Source organism: Alligator sinensis, unplaced genomic scaffold (genome assembly GCF_000455745.1).
Source record: "Alligator sinensis unplaced genomic scaffold, ASM45574v1 scaffold1008_1, whole genome shotgun sequence".
NCBI classification, from domain to species: Eukaryota; Metazoa; Chordata; order Crocodylia; family Alligatoridae; genus Alligator; species Alligator sinensis.
This window is the reverse complement of record NW_005842013.1, coordinates 2,815,725-2,834,113: the sequence shown is the minus strand read 5'-3', so window position 1 is coordinate 2,834,113 and position 18,389 is coordinate 2,815,725. Positions and strand designations below refer to the sequence as shown.

The 18,389-nt window shown below is 40.4% G+C and overlaps 1 protein-coding gene across 1 annotated transcript in view; it reads left to right on the top strand.

Moving 5' to 3' along the window:
- The window catches only part of FCHSD2 (FCH and double SH3 domains 2), a 194,536-nt gene that overhangs the window by 75,727 nt on the left and 100,420 nt on the right, over positions 1 to 18,389 (top strand). Inside the window, exons 3-7 of the mRNA XM_025202070.1 lie at positions 359 to 435; positions 2,235 to 2,379; positions 8,277 to 8,410; positions 16,287 to 16,341; positions 16,732 to 16,860. Coding sequence (XP_025057855.1) covers positions 359 to 435; positions 2,235 to 2,379; positions 8,277 to 8,410; positions 16,287 to 16,341; positions 16,732 to 16,860 — 540 coding nt within the window. The remainder of the gene's footprint in view (positions 1 to 358; positions 436 to 2,234; positions 2,380 to 8,276; positions 8,411 to 16,286; positions 16,342 to 16,731; positions 16,861 to 18,389) is intronic.

Below are 18,389 nucleotides of genomic sequence, written 5' to 3'. Positions count from 1 at the left end.
TTCACTTGAAGAGCATCATCCATGCACGTAGTTTTGATGATTTCAAAGAGACTACCCAGGAAAGTTGCATGCAGCCAAATTATTTGTAGAATTAGGGGGGTTAACATGTAAAGATTTTATCCGTAACTTACATTGTGGATTAAAGGAAAGCAGTAACATGTAACCAAATGAAGTAAATCAGGACATACTAACATAAAGCAAAAAATGTAAGAAATCTTGTACTGACTGCATTCATTTATGAATTCTGTAGAGTTCTGGGTAGCTTCTTTTGTCTTTGATATTATACTGAAACAAACTCCTTTTTTATATTACATCTTTGTGTTTATTTTTAACATCATCTTCCTCTTTCTTTTAATAGGGAATTCAGAAGTTGACTAGTCAATACTTAAAGAAGGATTGGCTTGGAATAAAACCTGATGAGCGAAGTGATTATAGGTAATTTAATGATTTGGGGTTTTAAAAAGCTGTCCTTTCATTACCAATCTGTGTAATTATTCTGTCTCACAATGAAGAACCTTCTCTTCTGTAATTGAAATGTAATTGTATTTTGCCTCACCATTTCCAGATGACATGAAGCTTTGTTTATCTGAAGTCCTGAAATAGTTTTAAATTGACAAATGTGGTACTTTTATAGTCTAAAGAGGAGGAGGAGCAAATATAAATGAACTTGCAAAACAGCTGCCCAGACATTTAATGGCTTTGTGGCGGGTGGTGGAGGAGTATATTTTTATTGTACAAGTTTAATTTGAAGGGTAAGAAAGTGGTAGGAAGCTAAATTAATGTTTGAGGTTAGTATATGTTGTATCTAAGAACAAGGTCCAACAAGAGAAAATGTGTTTATGAATGAGTTGTATTAGTAAGCAAGATTGATTATAAAGTCAAAGCAGCCATGATTCAGTTGCTCAGAAGCCATTCCCACTTGAATAGGACCTCCTGAATATTTTATATTTTTTTTAAATATGTTTTTATATGGGCTTTATAATAATCCTAAGTGTTCCTATCCTCAGAAGGCCTAATAGACTTGTTTGGAACACCCAAAATTGCGAATCTTGTTTTAAATAAGAACAAATTTGTGTTTATTGGATTATCTTCAGATTTTCAGCTTCTCCTGGTCAACCGCAGCGTGAGCAAGACAAGCACAAGTTCAATATTTAACCATAAATGCATACTGAATATAGTGCAAATACCCCTTGGACATCTGCTTGCTCCCCAAGTCCCCATGTTGCCTTCTTTCTCCTTTTGTGCATCTGCTTTCTGCCACTCCTCCACATTTCCCAGGTCTTTCCCCTACTTACCTGTCTGTAGTGGTCATACACTTTGATTTCTCCTTTCTGGGCTTTGGCACGCTCTGCATTGCCAGACGGTAGGAGTGGGGACTAACCTCATATTAACTCACCCATCTTCGATTGTGATGGTGGTGGAGGCTAGTCCTGCTAAGTTCACCAAGTGGCTACACAGCTGTCCTATTCCAAGGCCCTGGCTCCAGGACTGGTAGTGCGGATGCACTGGTACTGTGGGTGGTTGCTACAACTGCCACCTCCAGCACAAGTGGCACAGTGGCCTCTAGCAGCTGTTGGATGAAACTGCGGGCTGCTTCAGCACGATTGCTGAGTCCTGTGACCGTTTGCATGATTGCAAAGTTGTTCATGATCATGTTAGGTGTTGGCAATGCTGCATATGCCTACAGAAATTACTTTATTTTTCAAATTAATAACGTCCTTTACCTCTTAGCTGAGAGTTTCTTAGGGATTCTTTCATATATTGTAGTAGATCCAATTAAGTGCGTTTTGAACAAGTTAAGAGTTGTAAAACAGAGAACGGAGGATAAGTCTTGAGTTTTTATAGAATTCCCATTTAAAATTTTTGTAGACCTGGAATTACTTGGCAGATCAGCAGAAAGGATTCTGTTTCTTCAGTTGTATAAAAATTTGTGGTTTTTTTCTTGTGGAGCTTAAGGCTGAAACAGATTGCTTGCTGTATGCTGAGCTATTGTGACCATATATAAATATAACAATCAGAATGTTTTTTGCTGCCCTAGTTTAGAAACCACAATGAAGTGTTAAACCAGAGATTTTTTTCATAGACTTTCAGTGTGTAAGTGGATTTTTCTGGTTACTGCTACTCCTGTAAAGCAGTGCCAACATTGCTGTGTAAATGATTAGTAGTAGTAAAAGTAAAAATATTCTGTTCTCCCTTTACTCCTTCCCGTAACCTTTGGGTGTCTTGATTTGTAGGAGCATGTACTCCGTTTGGAAATCATTTCTAGAAGGCACAATGCAGGTGGCCCAATCCCGGCTCAATATCTGCGAAAACTATAAAAACTTAATTTCTGAACCTGCCAGGACAGTAAGATGCTTCAAGGAACAGCAACTGAAAAAGGTATCATCACTGTTTCCCCCTTTGTACTTTTCATTTAGAGTAATGGTCTTTTCATCTCCAGCAACACTTCACCTTGCTGCAGTCTTCAACCCCAGGAGTCTTTCCTGCCCAAGCACGGGCGAGCTGGACCTGATGATCTTGAGGGGTGCCTTCTAGCCCCTAATAGCTATGGATCTATGAACACTTTTGCATGATTTGTAGTGCAGTAGAAATACTTTTACAGATTCTACCTTGCTTTCCGCCTTTTCTCATGCATTGTTTGTACACTGTAAGCTACTAGTTTGTTTTGTACCAGTTATTCATGTCACTGGGCTGAATTTTCTAGAATGAAATTCTGGCTTTAATTGCATTAAATTCCAAAAGCAAGTCAGACACTAAAGAATGTAAAACAAAATTTGCAAACCTAATTTCATGCTTTTGAATTGGGCAGAATCGGTTCTGTGATTGCATGAATATACTAGAAGTAACCTGTTTTGGAAATGGTGTAGATTCTTTCCAGATTTGAGCTTGTGGTAAATAGGCTCTGTTTTTTAAACCACCACGCATTTTAAATCTGAAGCAATGCCATGTGCAGTCTCTAAATATGTGGAAGGAGAGATCGCTCATCTATATCCTGAAAAGTATCTCCCACAGCTATCTAGAAGTCCAGCACCAGAGAAAGTCTTGTATTAATCGTTACTGCAAAGCTGTTACAATTGAGGGAGAAATTAAATTTAAAACGAGAGTTTTTTAGTTTATTACACTTTAAGTAATTTGTCTTAGAATGGGCATTGAAAATGGTTTAACGTTGGTCATACATGAAATAAAACTATTGGACTCTGCTTTTTAAGAACTCCAGAAAAACATTTGAGTACACTGTTGTTCATATAAGGCTGAATATTTTTTCGTGTTCCAGTGAGTTTTGTATTATGAAAGGGAGCTTTTTACAGATTTCAGTGGAGTTGGGGGGATGATACTGTAGTTTGCGTAACATTTTAAAGAGAGTACACAACTCAAATCCCAGTGTTGCACTGAGCAAATTGGGAGGGTTTTTTTAAAGACCATTTTTTTTCTGTAATAATACACAGCTTGACTAAAGCAAAAAGCTTTTCTGAGGGCAGGGATGGAGTACAAGGTGATGCTGAGGAAGTGGTGTTTGAATACACATTGCAGCTGAGCAAAATACCGCTGCTAGCTCAAAATGTTTGGTCTGCTGGTTAACAAAGTATTGTCACTTCAGAGGAAAAAGAAAGGTAAGCTCTTTCGTTGCTTTGTTCTGTAGCAAACAATGAGATAGTCATTGTCAGGTTTAATTTAGCAATATAAGACTGAAAGGGTAATTGAGTCCATTCACTGGCAGCAATTTTGTCCCAAAAGGCACTCATTATGGCCACATGTCCTGACCACAGCCACAAAGCACCCATTAAAAAAACCCCTACAGTATATGCTGTAGGAAGCGAGCAAGAGAAACAAGGTACCACCACTTGTAGAAGTGAAATAAAATGCATCCAGACGCCCTTAGGAAGTGCATCATGCCACACATTCCAGGCCAGTGGTGCTCAACTTGTTAGGGTCAGCTTTTTTATCCCAGTTAAAAACCACTGCTCTTTTGCCTCAGTGATTTGCCTCGGTGAGTCTCAACTGGAATGTTGCTTCCCGCAGGTACGAGTGCCCCATGCTCCTTGTTCACAGCCAAACCAGGGAGGTAGCTGGGACTGCCCCCCAGACTGCCACTGCTCCCCATTCTCTTCTTCCTGCAGCCGTGGCGTAGGCACAGCTTCCAGCCAGTGGTTTGCTGTGCCGAGGCTGCATGGCTTCCAGCTGTGCCTGTGCTGCAGCCATGGGGTGGGAGGTAAACGAAGCTTGTAGTTGCCCGGGCACAAGCTAAAAGCTGTGCCCACGCCGCAGTCAGGGAGCACAGGTGGGGAGAATTGGTGGTGGCACGGGCGCAGCTCTCAGCTGCCCAGCCCTGATGCAAGCACAGGTAAAGCTCCCCACTGCCCACATCAGACTGGATCCGGGTTGTTCCAACACATGGCTTGTGAAGGTTGCCAGCCATTTGGCCTAAATTGAATTTCTGTTTGAAATGGCAACTTTTTCTAAGCTCGTTACTGATGAGGTGCCATTTGAGATGAGGTGCTCCCAACCCTCCATAGCCTTGACCCTGCAGCCCCAACTTCTGCTTCTCTTATTTCGACTTGTTCATGATAAGTTGGAGCAGTTCTTGGCAATTTTAAATACAAGTTACTTTGCAAAATATAATAATCAGAAAGTGGACTGTAGAACAGGGGTTGGCAACATTTTTGGGCAGAGTGCCAAAAACACCCGCTACTTCAACTTGTAAGATGTTGGTATGCCAGGGGCTGGTGGCGGGGAAGCCACGAGAGGCCCAATCCTTGTTGTTGCCATGTAGCTCCAGCCCCTTCCCTGCCATCCACCCAGAAGCACACGTGCCAAGCAAAATACCTTCAAGTGCCACACTCTGGCACCCATGCCGGGGCCTTGCATACCCCTGCTGAGGAAAACTGAAAGGGCATAGGGGTGTAAAAAACACTGCTGTGGTGAAACTGGAGTAAGGACATGTGTTTCTAACTTGAAGCAAAATTGTGCATATTTGAAATGACACTGTAACTAGAACTCTTCACCTAACAGGATATAGTTAGTTTGGTTGATTTCATGAAAACCCTTGGAACGATGGTCTGAGATGCCGACTGCGTGACTGTCAGGACATCTGAGAGAGAACACCAATAATACAATCTTTGCATTCACTTATGCATCTTTCAGGTTGCTTCAAAGCTCTTCTTCAGGATTCCTGAAAAATACAGTTCAAATATGTATTAAAATTGGAAAAAAAATAAAAAGTAAAAACTTCCTAGCCCTAATCCTTCCCACGAAACCCCCCACCCCAAAACAGTTTTAGAGCGCTTCCACCTGTGTGGTTTTACTAAGGAAAAAAAAGTGGACAGAGGTTAAAACTGTCAGTTTTAACTTATTTTGATTTAAGCAATTACAGTCAAGGTGCCCATATATGGCTCTAGGGACCAGAACACTTCTTGGTATTGCAGTGAAACCCCAGGAACATTAAAGTAACTATTAGGAACTCTGCCAACCTAGTTCTTTCTACTGCTTTGTACCTTTTCACTGGTTCAATATTCTCACACTGAGCATTTCCCAAAGTCCTTATCAGACTTATGCTACTACTGTATTTTCTCACATGCCAGTGCCCCTAAATAAGATAGGCCCCTTGATTTTGAAAAGGCAGAATGAAGATGATTTTTTTCCCAAAGTTGTGGCTGCATAGAGCAGGGACTAAACCTAATCTTCAGTTTGCTCACCCTCCCTTTCCTGCTTAACCAAAAACTGAAACCCGATCTGTTGCTGAAGACTGGTCCGCATGGGTGAGTCTATGATTTTTAAAAAGAGCTGAAAAGAGTCTCCAGGGCTATGGAATAGGAGGAGCAAGAGAGAGACCAGGAGGAGCTGTCAGGCAGAAGAATTTCTCAAAGAGATTAGCAGGATTAGTGAAATATCAAGGGCATTATAAAGGAATTAACCCCTGTGGGGTGAAGACCAACGAGCCATTAAGTCAACTAATTTCTTTAGCTGCCGGAATAGAAATGCCACTGCTGGTGCCTGGTATACAAACGTCAGTTTTGGAGGGCTGATTTTGGGGGGAAATGTGAGTGTGGTATGTGTGTAAATATAGTATACCCTATACTTTGTTGGTCTGCAAATGTGTGGTAAGATTTTCTTATGAATTGAGAGAAGATTTTATATTTCTTTTAGCCAGGAGGAAGTCTCAGATTTTTTAGTGTGAGACTGGACTTCTTTTCCTGAAGAGAGAAATTAAAAATCTGTTTTCACGCTCTCAAAATGCTGGCAGTTTTTTGAAGAAAGCATTGTATCTAACTTGACAAGGTTTCTTGGGTGAATTTGATATCTTTTATTAGACCAACCCAAATATTTGGGTTGGTCTAATAAAAGATATCAAATTCACCCAAGGAACCTTGTCTGCCTATGTCCTTAGACCAACACGGCTACAACCCAAACCCTTGTATATAACTTGGGATTTGTGTGACTGCTGACAATTTCTACTGCATCAATAAATGTTTTCCCCCTGTACCTGCATGTACTGTAGATGTGAGCCTGCAAGTAAATTCACTTTCAAAGCACTGGGAGGGAAAGCTGGCATGATTAGAGGGACAGAGAGGGAAACAGAAAAATGACACTAGGATAAAAGTGCCTTTTAACCTTTAAGTCCTGTATCCAAATACAATTTTTAACAAAACATTTGGAAGAGTGTATAGGTCACTTTGTAATATATATTTTTAAATGGTTATTGGAAACTCTTTTGTCCCCACTTACGTGAAATAAAACTGTAATGTTACTCCACAGTACTATTACACTTAAAAGGGTGTTACAAGTCCAATTATAAAGGAAAGTACATACTTACAAAATGGAGTGTTGGTAATGAGTGTTGTGAAAAAGGAAATATAGAAATAGTTTGAAGGCAAAAAATGAAAAATGCATTTTAAGCTTGTTTAAATACAGTATTAAGGCATTAATTGAGATCTTTATTTTTAAATGTTTTCATATTCAAAGAATGACTTGTGTGTAATCAGCTGTAAGCTCATGTATATGTGATGCTTTTATTTTCTTGTGGGATTGTGTATATAGGAACTGAAATCATTGAAAAGACCCTAATTGACATCTGGGAACCTGAACTTGAATCTGTGTATATTATATTATTTCTGTGCAACAAGTTCCTAGCCCAGATTTGAACAGTTATAGATTTCATAAAACTGATTCACTAAGCACAGTATTATTCTGGCCAGTGATAATTCATATTCATTCTGATGGATGGGGAAGGGATGGGGTTTTTTTATTTGGTTTAATAATTTTTCCCCGCTCTTTCTCCAGACTGTGTTCTGGCCAATTAATATGTACATTATGAAGCTGATTATATCCTGTTCATGAAAACAGATGCAGTTATTCTCACGTCTGTATTAACAGATGTTAATTAATTTTAGAGAATGTAGCCTTTGTGCTTGACACTAATTTCTGATGCAAAAGCTCTTAACATGCAACTTAAAGGAGAAAAAACATTTTAAGTAGTAGTTAGCAACTCTTTCGTGGATACAGAGAGAGCATATGTTTTCCTATGTGTTTAATTTTATGGGAAAAAAGAAATTTCCAAATTTTGCAGGTGTTTACTACTATGTTTTTTGCTAACTTTTTAGAAGAAAGTTGCTCTGCTGTGTTTTCTGTCAAGTAGACAGTAAATTGCACCCACTGTATATTCTGCACTGGCTCTTATGGCTAAACACTTTTATATCACTGTGTGTAATTGAAATGCAAGCTGATTGCTTTTTAAGCAAGGTTGCATGGCAAGGGTATTAAATGTCTTTGAATAACCATTTTAAAGTTCAGATTGTATGCAACAGTTGCTTAAACTTAGTTATTGGCTCCATCTTTTGGGTGTTCATCCCTAGTCAGTATAGGAAATGGGTGTGCTTGCTGTGATGTCTAAAACTGCAAAAATGCATTCTTATTTTCTTGCAAGTCCCCCCCCAGTCTGTAAGTCATCTTCTATATCCCCTCTACCCAGATGCCAAAACGTGTTTGGATTATTGTAACTAAATGTCCCATGAAGCGTTTTCAGATCTTACATGTCTAACCTTTACACTTTGAGTATGGTTGATTTAAAAGTTAGAGCCGTTGAGGTTAACAAAAAGTAAAAAGTAGGAGGATGTTAGTTCTTTGTTCTGGTTGGGTTAAGAAGGAATGAATCATTGGTTGACCTGGAGATATTTTGAGAGCATGTAGCTATATGCAAGATTTAATAAACAGTGATAATAATTATATTATTAATTGGATGTTAAAAAAATGAACGCTTCTTTTTCGCATTATGTTTGCAGTGTGTGGACCAGTTGACAAAGATTCAAGCTGAATTACAAGAGACAGTAAAAGATTTAGCTAAGGGCAAAAAGAAGTATTTTGAGACTGAACAGATGGCTCAAGCAGTGCGGGAAAAAGCTGATATCGAGGCCAAGTATGTTTTTTTTTTTAATAACGTATCTCTAAATCATTATATGGCTCTAAAACAACTTTGTACCAAAATTAATGATTGCACTTGATTTATTAATTTTTTTTAGGAGTGGGATCAATTCTGAAATAAGCTCTATTTCAAGTTTGTTTCTCTTTTGTTTCATCTATTTTCTTCATCAGCTCAAGAATATATCTTGCTTGACATTGAAGTATTTTTTGTGTTTAATTGGAAATGGAGAACTGTTAAATATTTTTCCAAGTTATTTAAGGTTTTGTATCATGGCTAATCATTACGATGAAAGTACTTTTTCAGACTTACTGGTTTGAAATGGGAAGCATTAGTAAAATACATACCAGCCTAGAGAATAAGAAAAGCACACCGTTATTAGGATGTACTCTTACAGCTATTCTCATAAATCATGAGAGTTGTAAATTACTTCTGTCATATACTAATTTCCAGGATAACTTATCTATTCTAAGTAAACTCCTTCGTTAAATATACCTTGTCTGATGGATTTGTACTTTCTGGCCCCTTCTTGCAATTGGAGCACTGGGCCAGACTTGCTTAGCTCAAAACTCTGAGGATTATCGGTGTAGAGCCCTACTCGTGGTGTGTATATGCACCACATATATATGTGTGTATATATACCATGTTTTTGCTGGATCACTCACATGATCATCATCACTGTGCGAGACTTCCCCTTTGAGGCTCTGCCTTATGGGTAGAAGAAAGAGGTGATATCACTGCCGCCCCCTACTCATCTTGTATCTGTCAAGTGGAGGGCAGAACATCTTATTTTGGTTTGGAATGCATCTTTTCTTTGGTCTAGTTCTGTGCTTTAATATGATTAATCACTCAGTTATTTGTATGATGGTTGTGCATAGATGATGTGGCTGAGTTGTCCTATCCAACTGGCAGCCTAGGGGCTGCATGTAACCCACTAAGAGTTAATGTGTGGGACCTGGACTCCTACCCAGCTGCCCCCACTTTTCTGTCCAGCTACTGTTGGCCTCCTTCCTGTCAACTTTCACTTCTTGCTTCTACCCCAAAGGGTGGGGTGACAGCCCACAGCACTGGAGGAGCCTGTGGCTTGGTGCAGCCGGGGGATGGTGGGGAGCTGCCCACATGCATAGAGTAGGGTGGGGATTAATGATGTGAAGGGTTAAATGATGAATTGTTTAACCGATAAGTGCATGGATAACCAGTTAGCTTACTGGTTATCCTTTAATTTGGGGCCAGCACAGTCTGGCAGGGAAGGGAAGCCATGCCAAGGCCCGGGAGGAATTGGAAGGCAGCAGGGCAGGCAGGAGGAAGGGAGGAGTAGGAGAAAGGGATGAAGGAGACTAGTGCCCATAGCTTAGGAAGAAAACAGGAGCAGCCTAATGACTCGTCAGTTAAGCAATTAGCTGACGAGCTGCTCCCTCCCTCCCAGCTCAGGCCTTCACCTGGGCTATGTTGTCTGGCTGGGCTTGCCGCCTCCTCCCTGTACCCCTCAGTTCCAGCACCAGCTGTGTCCGAGCTACTGTGTTATCTGTTAATTGTTTAACCAGTATAATTAGAGGAGATTAAACAAATATTTTTAAAACAATATTTACCTCCCTAGTGGGAATGTGGTCTCGGGCCCATGGCTCTCATTAATGTGTCTCCCCACTGGTGTGGCCTGCATAGTGCGTGGCCCCCGCCACTTAGAGATTCAACAGCCCTGGCCTAGGCAATGTGCAGGCATAGCAGAGAGGGAGTGCTTGGCTCGAACTTTACAATTGAAGTATAAGACTTTAGGCAGTAAGTGAAGACTATAAGTAGATGTGATTGTAAAAGAAAACTAGCAGTGATGCCACTGGTTATTCATAGTCTCTGCTGTCGTTTTCAGCTTTCTGTTGGGGCTTGTTGGCCTTGATTCTCAACCCTGCGTTGGTCTTTATGACAGAGCCCAGAAAGATGTCTGGATTCCAGTTGTTTGCATCTTGCCGCAGAGCAGGATGTTTATCAGTCACCAGATCTTGGTCTCTGCAGTGCATGGAAGTGTTGTTATGTGAGACGGATGTGTGGATGATGTGTGTGTTTGAAGTGTACGACTTCGTGGCTCAAAGAACCCACGTGGTTCTAACTGAAGTAACTAACATAACTACTTTGGCTTGGCTTTTTTCATAGGCTCATAGGAAAGTAGGGTTGGAAGGGACCTCAAGAAACCATCTGGTGTAGCTGCCTCCTCAAGGCAGGATCATCCCTTAGTAAAGCATCCCAGTTGTCTGTCCAACCTGCTCTTAAAAATGGGATGGGGATTCCACAACCTCTCCACGTAGCCCATTTCAATGCTTGCCCACCCTCAGAGTCAGAAAATTCATTCTAGTCACCAATCTAAATATTCCTCTGCATCGCTCCTCGTCTCATCCCCAACGGCCATAGAAAATAGTCTAAAGGAGTGGTGCTCAGCCTCTAGCTCATGACGAGGCCATGTCATCCAGCCCATCCACAGGTCTCCCCATGGGTCCAGAAATTTGGCAGTGGGGGAGCGGTGGCAATGTTAATTGCTGCATACCTGCTACAAAATTTCCGGACCTGGAGGGAGCCCCGCAACAGGGATGATGTGGCCCTGTGCACTGGATTGTGCCAGCACATGGTGGAGCTGGCATGCTGAATCACAACTCTGCAGCTGATCAGAATTGGGTTGGTGCACAGCCAGATTTGGCACGGTCCTCCGATTGCATGCTCGACCGCACCCTGTGCATGGGATCAGGCCTGCAAACCTGGGAAATTCAACCCCACTGGTGCAGAGCGCTCCAGATCAGAGTCTGTGCAGTGATCACATCTTTCTGACGTAAGGTGCCTAAAATTCTCTTCTTCCAGATGTGTCAACTTTGGTGCAATCAGATTTTTGAGGCTTGTAGCTTTTTGTGCTGCTTTGTCAGCTGTGGCTTCTCTACGTCTTGTTCTTTGGAATCTCACCCTTAATCGAGACAAAGAGCTTTTATGTTTCTGTTTTAGGCGTGGGCCTGTCTTGTTTTTTCTCATTCTCCATTGCAACTTTATCATGTTTTTTTTAATTTGGAGACATACCCCAAACTTGTTATCTAAGGAGAGGAAAAAAGCATATGTGTGATCTTTAAAAGGAGATGTATCCTGTCATTGTGGTTATTCACAAAGTGTTGTAAAAGAACATTCACGCGCCCACTCTGTTTGGAGCATTTTCTCCAGGTCGTGTGTGTTTAAGGGGGGTTTTTTCTTTTCCGTTTTCAAAAATATGTTGTTCTTTCCGCACGGTTCAGGAATTGGAAAGATCTGGAGCTGCTTACATGAAACTGGCTCGAGTGAGAGGGGGTCTAGTTCATCACTCCTTCACAAGGTCAAAAATGTTGAGCGGGGGGAGTTTGGCTTCAATCTCACCGGTATTGTAAAGATCAAAATGACTCTTTCTCTCTGCTGATGCTCAGAAGCTGGCTTTTGCAGGCTGATAAAATACAGCTTGTAATAGGTTTACGCAAATAGTTGGTCCTGTGTATACAGTGCTATTTTTCCTTAGGGTATTAATAGAACATTTTATAATGGGTGTGAGTAAAGTATAAACACCATTAAATTGCTTGAGTTTCACTGATGCAGCTTTGCAGCTTTTCAGGTGCATCTTTTGGCTTTTTTGTTTTCTTCATAGTCACCAGAAATATCCATAGTGACAGTTTTGGATTAAGGCTATAAACTGTTTAAATAGCTTTACACAACGAACGGCCTAAATATAGAGTACAAATGTTAGAAGCAGGAAAAAATGTAAAATGCTTTATTTGCCACCAACTAGGAGATTGCAGTCTTCTGTATTCATACTAAATCTTGCAGAAACCCCAGCTTGGACCAGTCTGCTTCACCAGTAAATTCAAAGAGACCTTGCTGACAAATATTCCCTTGGATATTTTTTGTGACACGTTATTATAGTAATCTCTTTGGTTCTGAGCACGGTGAGGGCATAGTTTAGCGGTATCTCAGTGGATCCGAGGATTCTCCAATTTGTAGTCAGAGCTGGGGGAAATGAAAGTCATCCCCCTATTAAGCTAACCTAGCTTTAAATAAGTCATTCAGCCTAGAGCCTATGACATTTCTCGCAGAAGCCTCTTTTTCCCCATTAAATTCCTTTTGCGGGGGGATTCCAGCGACCGAGGTTGTGGGGAAAAGTCACACACACATGCTGCTTCTACAGAACTGGAGAGGGATTTCAGGATCCAAGACTATCTGAGCAGACGTCAAGCATCCATACACATTGTCTAGCCTATAGCAAATCACTCAAATTTATGTGAGATTGGAAGCCAGTTACCTACTCTTCCCATGGGATCCCATATTCCTTGCACAGTGTTCCTATACCTGCCCTTTCCTTCTCTCCTGCCAGCTCCATCATGTGTTTTATTTGGAAGGGTGCTTTGTGGACAGGGTTGGCAGCTCCAACCCAGTGTTTCCTTGTCTGCCACTTAAAACAGGATGCCTATCTTGCCGTAGAGACAAATATCTTATTTAAGGCAATAGAGAATGTATTGGTGGAATCACTTTTGTATTATTCTCCTAAGAACATAAGAAATGTCGTGCTGGGTCAGACCAGTGGTTCATCGAGCCCCATATTCTGTTTCCAACAATGGCAGAAATGGATGCTATTGAACTGGGTATCTCTATAGAGTGATCTGTCCCCTCTTCAGTACCCTTCCTGGCCTCCAGCATTATCGGTATAGAGATACCACACGAAACATCACCATCTATTCTGTTCAATAGCCACTAACAAATCCATGAACTTCTCCAGTCCCTTTTTGTACCTGGCTATGTTACCTGCCTCCACCACCTCCTGTAGCAATGAACTCCATGAGTTAGCTACACATTGCATTAAAAATGACTTTTTCTTGTTAGCTGTAAACCTGTCACCTACTAATTTCCTAGTTCTAGAATTCTCTGCTTTATTGCCCAACAGTCAGCATTTACATTTGGCTTTCTGTCGTAATTGTGTGTCACCAAGTTTATCATTTTTCTTTAGAATCAGCTTAGGTTAGGTCTGTACTAGAAAAAGGTTTGCCAGTATGGCTCCATCAGCAAACAAGCTTAAATGGACAAAAACAAGTGCTTTTGCTGGTATAAGCAGTTCCCTTAACAAAATAAGATATAGCAGCAAAAGCATTTATATCGGTAGTAGACTTTGGCTGACAAAAATGTCATAAGCATCTCACCAGCATTATACAACATTCAAAGTTTTTTGAGTGCTTGACCTGGCTTTAGTGGGGAAACAGTATTGTAACTTCAGTATGAAATTAGGGTGGCTGTATATTTAGTGCTAGAAGTTATATGGGTATATCATAGCAGCAGCATCAAAATACCTGAAGTCTGTGTTGAGCAAGTTGATAGATTACATTTTGGAGAGTATGCTTAAGAGTAGGACATCTTAATGAAGTTGTTTGAGCGTGGAATAATTTTTTCCATGGAAAGATGACACCGCTAAAGTACATTTTGTAATATTTTGTAAATATTGGGGACTGGTTATTTAAATTTTTTATGTTATTCCTTTTCAAATGCCAGGTTCTTGCATGGGTTTAGGTTGTAGCCGTGTTGGTCTAAGGACATAGGCAGACAAGATTCCTTGGGTGAATTTGATATCTTTTATTAGACCAACCCAAATAGTTGGAGAATAGTTATTAAGCAAGCTTTCAAGTTCAAAAACCCTTCGTCAGGCTAAGGAAGTGTCAGCAGTCGGTGTGTGCTCTTCCTGGATGGGGTGAAAAGTAAAGAAGCCAGGGGCTGGGCTGGGGAGTCAGTTGCCAGGCAGATTATAATGTATGAAAAATCCAATGTCTATGTTTAGTCCATGATCTCTAGTATCCAGCAGGTTGATGAAATGGAGCTCATAGGCTCGTTTCTGGGAAGTGTTGTGTAAGTTTCCCTTGAGGATCAGGACTGAGAGATTGGAGAGAGAGCGGCCCTCCTGTGAGAAATGTGCCCCCACCGGTAATTGGGTATTTCTGTCTTTGATAGATTTCCGGTGTGCGTTCATTCTGGTGCACAGTTGTTGTCTGGTCTCTCCTACGTATTTTCCATCAGGGCACTTGGTGCATTGGATGAGGTATATTGCTTTTCTGGAGGTGCAGCTGTAAGATCCTGGGATGCTGATGGTTCTGTTGTGGGATGTAGTAATAGTGGGGGTAGTGGAGATGTGGGGGCAGGTTTTGCATTTCTTGTCCTGGCACAGTCTGGATCCATTGGGTGTGTTCTGGGCTTGAGGAAGTTTGCTTCTGGTGATGAGGTTGGCGAGGTTCAGTGCTTGTTTAAAAGCTAGGATGGGTGGCCCTGGGAAGATCTTTTTAAGAATAGGGTCTCATTCTAGTATGGGTTGCAATTTTTTGAGGATTTTCTGTACAGGTTCAAGGGTGGGGTGATACATCATAACCAGCGGCGTGCGATTTGTGGGGGGTTTTCTTCTGTACTGCAGCAGTTCTTCACGTGGTATCCGGGTGGCTCTTTCAAACGTGCGATCTACCTCTCTGGAGGAGTGTCCTTGCTGGGTGAAAGCCTTTTTAAGATTGGTGAGGTGGCAATCCCTGGTGTTCTCTTCAGTACAGATGCGGTGGGATCTGAGGGCTTGGCTGTATATCACAGCTTTTTTGGTGTGTTTCGGGTGATTGCTGGTTCTGTGCAGATATGTATGTTGGTCTGTGGGTTTCTTGTATACTGTGGTCTGTATTTTACCCTTCTGGATACTGATCATCGTGTCTAAAAAGGAGATGTTGGTGCTGGAGTATTCTAGAGAAAGTCGGATGGAGGGATGGTGATTGAGTTCCACCAGAAATTCAACAATCAGAGATTGCAGGTTCTCAGTCCAAATGATGAAGATGTCATTGATGTACCTTAAGTATAGCAAGGGTTTGATGGTGCAGTTCTTGCGGAAGTCTTCTTCCAGGTTCTTGCATGGCATTTATGAGTGTCTGTTGTTCATGAAGGAAAGTGAAGCATTAGATAAAATTTACAAGGATTGCGTAATATTGATTTCACCGAAAATCTGTTTTGGCCTTTTCAGGATGCATCTTTTTTCAGAAATGTTTTATCTTAGTTGAAAGTGTTATTTGTGTTTTGTGTTCCACAAGGACTTTCTATTCCATACGATATCATTAATTAATCGTACATTGCAGAACTCAAGTTTTCATGATGTTCGCTAAGTTTCGTTCTTTACTGTGACTAAATGTCATGTTCATTATATACTTACCTGCATTCTGTCTTTTAACAGTAATGTGGAAAAACCTTAATTTTCACCTCTTCATCCAAATGTCAAAATTAGGTTTGAGCCTGCTTTAAATTATTTCTCCAAGTGATCAGACTATGCCCTTACCTGAGCTTAATTGCATTGCTCTCCTATTACAAGACCAGTAGCTCCAATTTTCAGTACTGTATGTCAGACAGAAGGCTTTCAAATCCATTCGGTATCAAGTAGTAAAGCATTTCTTGTGTCCCTGCTGCCACCAGGGCTTCCTGCCATATTGTATTCATTCTGTATAGACTGAATGAAATATTTCAGAACAGGCAGTGAAGGTTCAAAATGATGATATAAATGGACATTTTGTGCCCAAAAGCTTGCCCAGCATCTCTCTCAGCTAAGCAATTGGTCTAAGAAACAATATCACCAAAAAAAACCCTTCCCTCTCAATGGAAATGAGCTCATTCATCTCTTGCAGTCGCTGCCTAGATTTCCAGAAACTTACTTCTGTGTATAAAAACGCCATCTTGAGCTCCTCAAACAATTGTTACGTTATCTTATTACATTTTAATCGCTATTTTTAAAGAATAAAATCCAAAAAGCCAGAGAGCCTATTTGTGTGCCATACCTTTTAGAGAGATCTAGGATATAAATCTGTTCTGTTGATTTTTATTACAGGTCCAAACTTAGTCTTTTTCAGTCGAGGATAAGCTTACAGAAGGCAAGCGTGAAGGTAAGTTTAAGAATAATTAAGCTATAATGTAAAATGATAATAAGCATTGTTACTTTCATGGGACATATAACAAATTTAGAGATGCTTTGTGTTCATCGGTCACATTATCTTTACAATAACTGATCAGCTGGAGCAGAATGTAGAACAGGGTACAATTAATTTGGGCAGGAACATTTGTCTAATGAAAGAGGTATAATTTAAACGTAAACTATGTATGAGCAGATATTACAAATACCCACTATTAAAAAAAAAAAAAAGTCAAGCCATTAAAAAATCATTATTTTTAAATCTTTGTTCATGATATAAAATCATGTTTGATTTTTAATTACTTAACTCTCCTTTTTCCATTAAAAATCAACTGCCTCTTTATATTTCCTTTTCTGGATATAGTTAAAAGCACGACGGTCCGAGTGTAATTCAAAGGCTATACATGCAAGAAATGATTACCTTCTCACTTTAGCAGCTGCTAATGCACACCAAGATCGCTATTATCAGACAGACTTAATGAACATTATGAAGGTAAGGGAGCTAATTTAGTTTGATTTACTCAATTTTTTTCCTGATTGGGGGTTGGACTGGAGGGGGAGACAAGATACAAAGATATAAATCTTGTTTTCATGAGCCATGGCAGCAGTAGTCTCTTTTTTTCATTCCAAAATACCATGTGCTTGAAAATGTGTGTGGCTGTGTACCAAATAGCAGACAATGACAGTAAGCAATTACTGTTTCAGTTCCTTGTATTCTGATGAGGTTTCTCCATCTAAGGAATTTGTTGGTTAAAGCAAAGGTTTTATAGTTATCAAGTTCAGTGAAGCAAAATGATTTATAAGTGTTTAATTTGCAATAGCAACTTCTGTAGTATGCTTTAGACCTAGTCACGTGGACGGAAGATGAATTTTCAGTGTACGTAGGGGCAAAGTTTTAATATAAATAAGCTGGTGTCAAACTCCTACATATTTTAGCCAGTGTAGCAAATCAGCATTGCATCACTCCTAAGAACTTGGCCAATGATGTCAATTTGATAGATACCTCACAAGAAATGACATACATGAAGAGGTTTTAATAGAATTATTTCTAGTCTTTTCAATAATATCCCATATAGATAACTTAAATATGCAGTTTTCTTTTAATACAAAATGGATAATGCTGGAGGAATTGCTCAGTAGCTTGTTTTTAAACTCATTCATACTTTCTTGATACACTCTCTGCTGTGTTTCATGCTGTCTGTATTATTGAAAGGCTGTGGGCATGTCTACATGTGGCTGTGCAGTGATGTTGGTAGTGTGCCATGTTTTAGCACTTGCTTGGGGCAAGTACTAAAATACAGCACAGTAGCCACCCGTACTGCAGCATGTGGGCAGCGCACGGTTAGATTCACTGGCTACGTCGCGATAGCTATGCTACAGCTAGGAAGCATGCTGCTACAGCGACGTAGCTGTAGACCCACGTGATCACGTCACTGTAGCACCGCTGTCCCGTGACATAGCATGGTGCTGTAAGGCAATGTGTAGACGTGCCCAGTAAGTACACTTCAGGTTTCTTTAGGTGCATGTATTGATATATTCTAGCATCTCAAAACTGATTGGTTATCACCAGAACTTTTCCAGTTACTCAAATCATCATGCAGGCAAAAATTATGCTGTTTTTCAAATGTATTTTAAAATTACCTTCCTGAAGATGCTTTGCGCTCTTGTATATTAATACAATCTAGCTGCAGACTATTGAAAACTTAATGCAAGGACGGTATAATGCAATTACATCTCTGCATCATGGATGTACCTACATGGGGGCGCGGTGGGAAATGCATTAGTCTAAAAAGATATCCAAAACCAGGTCTGAGACAGACTCAGTTGGGTAATCCCATTGTATTTCACCTAACACAAATTAAGGCACCCTATGCACAGTGCTCTAAACAAACTACAAGTCACTTTATGAATTGCTGCACCCAGTATCTGAAGAACAGTTCATGCGTGACTAAGTCAAAGGCAGTAGACTGAGTGATAAAAATTGCCTATATAATCCATTACCATAGCTGATATTGAAGACTG